This window comes from Lactuca serriola, chromosome 7 (assembly GCF_051521515.1).
Source record: "Lactuca serriola cultivar US96UC23 chromosome 7, Lser_US96UC23_V15, whole genome shotgun sequence".
NCBI classification, from domain to species: Eukaryota; Viridiplantae; Streptophyta; class Magnoliopsida; order Asterales; family Asteraceae; genus Lactuca; species Lactuca serriola.
This window is the reverse complement of record NC_136414.1, coordinates 137,282,386-137,291,293: the sequence shown is the minus strand read 5'-3', so window position 1 is coordinate 137,291,293 and position 8,908 is coordinate 137,282,386. Positions and strand designations below refer to the sequence as shown.

General features: G+C 35.7%; 2 protein-coding genes across 2 annotated transcripts; both read left to right on the top strand.

Moving 5' to 3' along the window:
- Nucleotides 1-4,245: 4,245 nt before the first annotated feature.
- LOC145064383 (uncharacterized) lies at nt 4,246-4,938 on the top strand. Its single transcript, XM_079011848.1, has one exon. It carries the CDS (start codon nt 4,246-4,248, stop codon nt 4,936-4,938), a length of 693 nt encoding a protein of 230 aa, XP_078867974.1.
- Nucleotides 4,939-4,961: 23 nt separating this feature from the next.
- Nucleotides 4,962-6,108, top strand: LOC145064382 (uncharacterized). The gene is made up of 3 exons (XM_079011847.1): nt 4,962-5,067; nt 5,372-5,463; nt 5,527-6,108. The coding sequence occupies exons 1-3, from the start codon at nt 4,962-4,964 to the stop codon at nt 6,106-6,108; spliced, it is 780 nt and encodes a 259-aa protein (XP_078867973.1).
- The last annotated feature ends 2,800 nt before the right edge of the window (nt 6,109-8,908 follow it).

Below are 8,908 nucleotides of genomic sequence, written 5' to 3'. Positions count from 1 at the left end.
TAAATTTTCTAAGTAAAGAAAGATTCCCATCACCCAAGTTTCAATTGGACAAAAACTTGGAATCATATGATTTGAATCATGTGATGTATGGAAATCTTGGTACTTAGGAAATTAAGACTAATTCCTTGATCACACAACTATGTGAGTCATGTGAAGGACTAAAGGCCTAGAACACAAAGTTGTGCACTAGTCAAGTCCACCACAAATAACAATAAGACTATTCGTCATAATTTACCAAAAGGTCTAGTAAATATGGTTATACTTACAAGATTAAGTGTAATTCTAAATCATTGAAAAGTTTCAATGAATGGCAGAACGAATAAGAAGAATCAATTAGGCAGAAAGATAAAAGTTTTTCAAATCTAAGAAGAGGGAGAGTACTTTTTATATCACTTTTATGATCGTCTTAATGATTAAGAACCATATCACAATTGATCCTCTAATAACATCTTAGTTCACTAGTATGGCTAAGAGGAGGAATCGGAAATTGTTGAAATTGTTAAATCAAAAGGACGAGTCATACTTCGTTCCAAAATCAAGTCTTAGAATCGTATTCCCATATTGTGAGTTGAGTGACACACACTCATCAAATGTGAAATAGAAAATTGTTTTTCTTACACTTGCACGTTTGAAATTGGTAGGTTGTGATGTCTCGGAGAAGAAAAGGACCAACTAAGACCAAATATGTATAATGTTTTGTCTTGATATAGACACACACAATTCCTGGATATTTGTTTATCAAGAAATGTTTCTTGATAATAGAATCTAATATGTCAAGAGGTCAGTGGGAGTCTGAAGATCTTGAAAAGATTCAAGAACTAATCAAGAGTAAACCTATTAAACACTAGCACACGACTTAAGGTTTGTAACCTATCATGTTGACAAAATTCTTTTTCTGTGCCAATCCTGTTGAGTGATTATGCATATGAGTTCTACAAGTTCTCAATAGAATGCATAAGGCAAACACCTTATTCAGCGAAAGTACATTGACTGGAATAGGTGAGCTGCTAAATAACTTGGAAGCAATGGTGGGACCCTTGATGGCAAGAAATTAAGAATGAACAAGTTTTGTTCTTAAGAGTTTGAATTTGTCATAAGGTTTCTCTCCTTCATGAAAATGATTGTGAGGAAACGCTTTCACTAAGAGAGATTTCAAGGAGATAGAAAATATGTAAATTGCATTCTCAAATTCGATTATGATTACGGCATCCCTTTTCATAGTTCGAATTGTGAGATTTGACAATTAGTCTAAACATTTGGGACTTAGTAAAATAAGTTCTGAATTAGTTTAGACACACATGTGAGCTGTCTAAGGAAAGATGTGTGATTTTCAGAAGCTTAGATAAAGGCTTATCGAAGCATATCGTATTAGAAACAATGAACTTTGGAAGTCAATAAGTATTATTTTCTAGAAGTTTAGATGGTTTCAAAATACGTGTCAAAGCTAGTGGGAGTATAAATGTTATGCTGGAATGGATATAATCATCATGTTAGTGGGAGCATGATTATTATTGAAGTATTGCAAGTTGGCAATATTAATTATAGAAAAACAAAAGTTTCACTTTGCAAAGTGGCAGGGGTAGAAAAGTTGTTTTTGCTATAATTAAGGGAGAGAATGTTATACTTCGTTTCCAATCTAAAAGCTTAGATCGAGAAATTTTAATTGAATTTAGTCAAGGGTATATTTATTATTTGCATTCTCAAAGTTCGATAATGATTACGACATCCCTCTTCATAGTTCGAATTTTGAGAACACGGAAAATAGAAATATTATGACGATATTATAGTAAGAAACTGGTAAAGTATCACGTTTTCATTGTAATTGTATCCCATACGCTTCGGGTATAGGATCGATTGCATATGCTGTAATATTCGACCATTCTAAAATTTTCCAAATGCCTAGGGCATTTAGAGGGACAAAGGAAATAGAATCGGTTTTGACTAAAATAATTAAACAACTGCCAAGGACATTCTAAGGTTCGCCAAGGATTCATCGCTTGTGGACAGTTGAAAGTATAGTCATGGATGGACCATATTGACATTATTATGAATAGATAAGATTCTATTTAGAATGAGTTGTCATATGGCAAATATGGAAATGTTTCGATATTGGGAGTTAGATATCGAGAATCAATGTCTAGATTAGATACTTCTATGCAAGAAGGATGCTCAAGGGAATGTACTTTGAATGTGAGACTTCATGACTACGTAATTGTCTTGTAACAATCTCCAATAGAGTACTTTGTAATTTCATTGGTCGAGTCTTGGTGACTTTTGTGCCGTGACATTACGAAAGTATTGTTGCATAAAATGTTAGAATCTAACATATTCTAGTAATGGCGAGAATTTTGTATTCTTACACTAATGGATTAGGAATTATGAAATGAGTGTGATTGAAAATGTTATTTAGTTATACTATTTCACAAAGTAACGACAATAAGTAAACATAGTGTGCATGCTAAGAGCATGGGCAAATTGTTGTTATAATTCAAGTAATAAGTTGATTACCCGAAACAACAAATAATGAGTAATCAATATGGTGATAAATAAAAGGTGTTTTATTTATACTCAAAAGTTTAAGGCTATATAGGATCAATATTATTCTTTTGTTTCACTTTGCATGTTTTGACTTCCTGAATAATTAAATTATTTTAGAATAATCAAATTATTCGAACAGTCCATAGTTGTTCATATGTTGGAACTAGGTATGAATGAAGACTGTCATGAATTGGCGTGTAGATTGTCTAAAATGTGTTAGACATAGCAAAGGTTTGCTGCAACGTTCATGAGTGCTTATGAATATGATTTGAGCATTGGATTAAAACCCACGCTCACTTGGATTGCCTCATGGATTTTATCATGAGTGATTGGTGAGACGATAATGTCTTATATTCTTGAAACCAAGATGTGTGAGTTGTATCTTGCGAGTCGGTTGCACATTGATAATACGTAAGCGTACCAGTAACTTGGTGTTATAAAACGTATTGTTGTGTGTGATTCGGTGAGTGAGTGAAAGAGAGCATTGAATCAAAGTTTATCCGTTCCTTTTACCCAAAGTGGGATAAAAGTGATATATGTGGGCCCCTCGATGATTTAGTGATGACACCTAAGCGCTTGCCCAAGCCGGGACTAAGTTGATGTGTTCAACTATAGTCTGTTATCAGTCGTCATAAATCGGAAATCGGGAAAAAACACATAGACTGAGAGAATGATTTCAATCCATGTCTCACGTCTATACGATATCTAGAATGGAGGAATATATGATCCCTTATCTAAAGGACACGCTTCTGATAAGATCAGAGTTGACAGCGGCTTTTGAAAGTTATGATTGCGGATCAGGATCTGAAGTCATACGCAGAATAGTTATTAGACTTATCCAAGTGGGAGACTGTTGGATTAGTGTATAAGTCCATAACTATTTTGGTATGTACTTGACCCAATGGTGCATGGTCCTTTTGGGTTTCCTTCACCAAAGCAACTTGATATGATGAATTGTAGAGAGAGAGAGGATTAATTATGATTTGTTAATATATTATGAGAATAATATATTAAAAGAAAAATCATATTGTTTAATTAATATTAGTCAATAATTAATTAAGAATTAATTTTGTGGCTAAAATAGATTAATTAAACTTAAGGGACTCGAACTATCAATTGTGTGATAGTCGAATATTGGGCTAATGGACTCCATATTAGAGGAGTGGATCAATTCTATGGGGAAACCCATTAGAAATCGTCCAAGGCCTCTAAGGAGGGAGTCCATGGGCTGCTTAAGGCCTAAGCAATCAAATTAGGGTTTCCTTGTTAGATAACCCTAATAGCCTCACTATTTAAGGACCCCTAGGGCACCAAAAACGTGGCTAACTAATTCTTTAGGGTTTCTAGACGTTTTTGGGTGCCTCTCCTCTTCTCCTTCTTCATCCTCTTGTTGTTGGTGTTTGTGAGCCATTAGAGGAGTGGCACTTGTGACTTTAAGCTTTCAGAAGCCATTACAAGGAGGATTTGAGATTGTTATTGCTACATAACAATCAAGGTAAGATCTAAACCCTATTCGTATGTTAATATTGATTATCACATGCTAGATCTAGGGTTTAAATTCTTGGATGAATGCATGTACAATAGAGAAACCTACATCCAAGCATTAGGGTTTGCATGTGCACATAGGATGTTCCTATGGTAAAAAACCATCACACTATACATGTAAAAACTAACTATCCTATCGAGAATGTCATGAGAAAACCAGAAATGTCAGGAAGGATGGAAAAATGTCCGGTGAAGTTAAGCACATTTGACATCAGATACGAACCAATATCCGCCATAAAATCGCAAGCACTAGCAGATTTTGTGGCTAACTTTAGTGATGATCTACAAAACGAAGTAGACATGGAAGCCAAGCAACTCCTAGAAGACGAACACTTGGGAAGACGGACACTGTTCATAGATGGAGCTTCAAATCAGAAAGGAACATGCCTATGGATCATACCCCAGGCAGTTAGTTGTGAATTCAACACTACCAACAATGAAGCAGAATATGAAGCACTCATCATGGGACAACAATTAGCTAAGGACCTTCAAATCAAGGATCTTCAGGTATTTGTTGATTCTTTATTACTAACCAATCACTACAATGGATCTTATGGAGTGAAAGGTGAGAACTTATCATTATACTTAGAGATCCTCAAAAAATTAGCTTTTGATTTCAAAAACTTTAGCCTAACCCAACTTCCCAGAGAGAAGAACACAGAAGCAGATGCATTAGCCAATTTAGGATCCTCCCTTAGGATCCCACTAGTGATGAAGATTCATATAACTCACATAATAACCCTATCCATAGAAACCCTCTCCGACAAATCCGAAGATCCTAAGCATCCGACAAGCATAGAAGCTATTGAAGATCCTGACCTTAGGATCATTCCTCAAAGGGATCCCGACGAATAGGATCCTTAAAGAAGTCCGCGATCATGGACCCAAGCCATTATGGAGTATCTCCAAAATGGCGCAATCTCGATAGGAGAAAAAGTGAAAGAGCATTCAGGATGAGAGTCTCGAGATTCATGTTAATCCAAGGTAAACTTTACCGAAAAATCCATGTCAGGACCATACCTAAGATTCTTGGAAGATCCTGAATCTACAGAAGTCTTAAAGGATATACACGAAGGAGATTGTTGCAATCACACCGGGGGCAGATCCTTATGTTCCAAAATTCTAAGAACAGGATACTACTGGCCAACCATGAAGAAATAGTCATTTCCACATGCTCAAAAGTGTATAGCTAGCCAAAGACACAACAACATCCTACATCAACCGGCAAAACCTCTACATCCAATTATCTCCCCATGGACATTTTTGAAATGGGGGATGGATATTGTAGGAAAATTGCCAGTAGCCCCAGGAGGAAAAGTCTTCATGTTGGTAATGCCTAGTTACTTTTCCAAATGGATTGAAGTTGAAGATTTCGTCCAAGTAAGACACAAAGAGGTAGTATCATTTATTAAACGTAATATCTTGACCAAGTTCGGGATCCAGGGTGAAATCATATGCAACAATGGATCCAAATTTATTAGCAAAAGAACAATAGACTTTTGCACAAGCTGGGGGATCAAAATGATAATCTCCAATCCTGTACATCGCCAAGCTAATATCCAAGCGGAGTCCAGCAACAAAATCATAGTTAACAATTTGAAGAAAAGGCTGGACAAAAGGATGGGAAGATGGGCAGAAGAACTTCCCTTCGTTTTGTGGGCATATAGAACCACTTCCAAAGTGGCCACAGGACAGATCTCCTATTCCTTGGTGTTTGGGACAGAAGTAGTGATCCCAATCACAAGATACTTGTTGCAAGACCAAGAGAATAATGACAGGATCCTAGCACAGGATCTTGAGACTATTGATGAGCTTAGGGATATTGCCAAAATACGCATTGCTGCTCATCAGCAAAGAATCACCAAGGCTTACAATAGGAATACAAGGGTAAGAAGGTTTCAAATAGGAGACTTGGTATTAAGGAAAACATTCCAAAATGCCAAGGATCCTAGTGCAGGAAAATTGGCTCACAAATGTGAAGGACCATACCTTCTAGATGTTGAAGCAGGAAAAGGAGCATACTAGCTAGTAACACTCGAAGGAGACGTTCCACCAAGATCCTGGAATGTCATACACCTCAAAGCATACTACATGTAAATAGGATCGAATGATCCACAACAAAACCAAGGTATACATCTTCTTTACCTTAGATTTCTTATTATTATTGATTCTCTCCTAAAATACATTACTAACTTAAGCATCGGAGGGGTGTTAACTAGACTAACGCCCACTATTAGCTAACGGTTGCTATGCAGAACAACATATAGTTAAGAATCCTCAAGAGTGAAGATCCTGATACATCAGGATCCTATAGTTTGAACACCCTGAATCATAAGGATCTTGACGCATAAAGATCCCAATACTTGGCAAACTTCGTTGTATTTAACAATATCATCCCTAAAATATCATGTACACTAGCTAGAGACTGATCATCTCTCCTACACCTAAGGGTACTTAATCCCCTCTAAGGTTTAAAGAGCTAATTACCTCCTTCACACAAAATAAGGTTTATACACCTCGCTTGGACGCATGATATCTAACTGTGGGATACGGGTAAGGGGATCATTTCACAATTCAGTGGCTTGGCAACCCTCTTATCTTTGAACACAAGTTGAGATCCTTAAGGTCTATAACATTTTCATCTTATCTAGAAATCAGGATCCTACCTTAGTGATTACTCCAGGAATATAACATTTTCATGTTATTGGGATTTTACCCCAGTGACTACTTTGTTGGATTAGTGTCTATGCCCATAACTATTTTGGTATGTACTTGACCCGATTGCGAGCATGGTCCTTTTGGGTTGCCTTCACCAAATCAACTTGATAGGATGATTTATGGAGAAAGAGATTAATTATGATTTATTAATATATTATATGAATAATATATTAAAAGAGAAATCATATTGTTTAATTAATATTAGTCGAGAATTAACTAGGAAACTAATTTTGTGACTACAAGACTTAAATTAAACTTAGGGGACTAATATTGTAATTATAAGATAGTTATAATTGGGCTATGGATCATCTTGGAACATAGGATGGACGAATTCTATGGGAAGCCCATAAGGAATTCGTCCAAGGGGTGTTCTAAAGGGAGTCCATGGGCTTCTTAGGGACTAAGCAGTCAGATTAGGGTTTCCTAGTTCAAAACCCTAAAAGCCTCACATATTTAAGGACCCCTAGGGCATGAAATGCGTGGCTAAGCTTCTGTTAGGTTCTTGGACGAATTTTGGTGCCTCCTTCTCTTCTCCAAAGTCATCCTCTTGCTCTTGGTGTTTGTGACCCATTAGAGGTGTGACATTTGTGACACTAAGCTTTCAGAAGTCAATTACAAGGAGGAATTGAGATTGTTATTGGTATATAACAATCAAAGGTTAGATCTAAACCCTAGTTTGTGCTAATATGATTAATTGTAAGCTAGATCTAGGGTTTATAGCTTTGGATATTCAATTTCATGTTCATTAGACAAACTAGATCCAATTGCTATTAAGGTTTGCATGTACACCAAAGGAATGATGTGGTGCTCAAAACCCATCAGTGGTATTAGAGCATAGGGCTGTTTGTTGATGAATTGATGCTATTTTGATCGTTTGTTGCTTGAAAAAATCGAAATTTTTTTGGTTCTGACTACATGACTCGTCGAGTCACTTGGTGAACTCGACGAGTCCAGGCCTGACTCGACGAGTCAAAGGGTCTGACAGCACAATTTCGCGATTTCCTTGCTGTTTTGGCTTGGGATACTTACCATAAACGTTTTTAATTAGTAAAATCCGATTTTTATTGATTTTGGGTGAATATCGTTGCCAAAATAGTAGATAATTTCCAATTAATCAAAATTTTGTTGCCTTATAAGATAATGTTTAATTATTTTAGTTATTTGATGAATTATCTTGAAAGTAATTGGACAAGGTCAAAATTAGATAACCATAATTAATTGTTAATTGCTTTATCTGAATTGTTGATCTACAATGTTCTTGATAAAGTTTGGAAAAATTTCAATTTTATCCCTTTAGGTTTTATAGTTTAAATTTGAACTTTAAAAGTTTTAATTTTGAAATTTAAATAGTTAAACCCTAATATTTTGAAAGGTTTCAAAATTTGTCCTCATGTTTTGGAATTTAAATTTTAATTAAAAGTTTAATTTTAAAATGTTCAATTCTAAAACCCTAATTTTTTGAAAAGCTCAAATTACACCCTTATGCTTTTATTAATTTAATTAAAGTGTAATTAAAAGAGAGTTAATAAATCCATAATGACATGGTTTATGTTTAATTAAATTAAAAAATACCATTTATTAAGTTAGACCACATAGTATTTTAAAAGTGTAACCCTTATACTATAAATAACATTAAAAGTCTAATATTATATATGTATAACCTAACTTCTAGTCTTACGGTTAGTAGGCCTCATTCACGAAGCCGGTCTATAAGGGGGTATAAGGTTATGGCCTATATGGGTGTCCACTCTCACCCACCGCTTCCTTGATTGGTGGACGGTCATTAGCCGAACGAGTAGGATAGAGCAAACCCTTTCTGTAACGTCCCAAAAATACGAGCCAAAAATTTCGTTTTTAAACATGTACTTAGGAAAACATTTAGAAATTCAACAACCATTTCGTTTCACAAAGATGTTGCATGTCAGAAAACATTGTCATAATCACAAAATGTCATAGTACAATCTCCCAGGTAGATGTTATAATGCGGAATATAAGCAGGTGTGTGTGTGATGTACCGCTACCGCGCCAGCTCCTTCCCCTTCGACGAAGAGGTACCTGAAACCAAAACTAAAAACTGTAAGCACGAAGCTTAGTGAGTTCCCCCGTA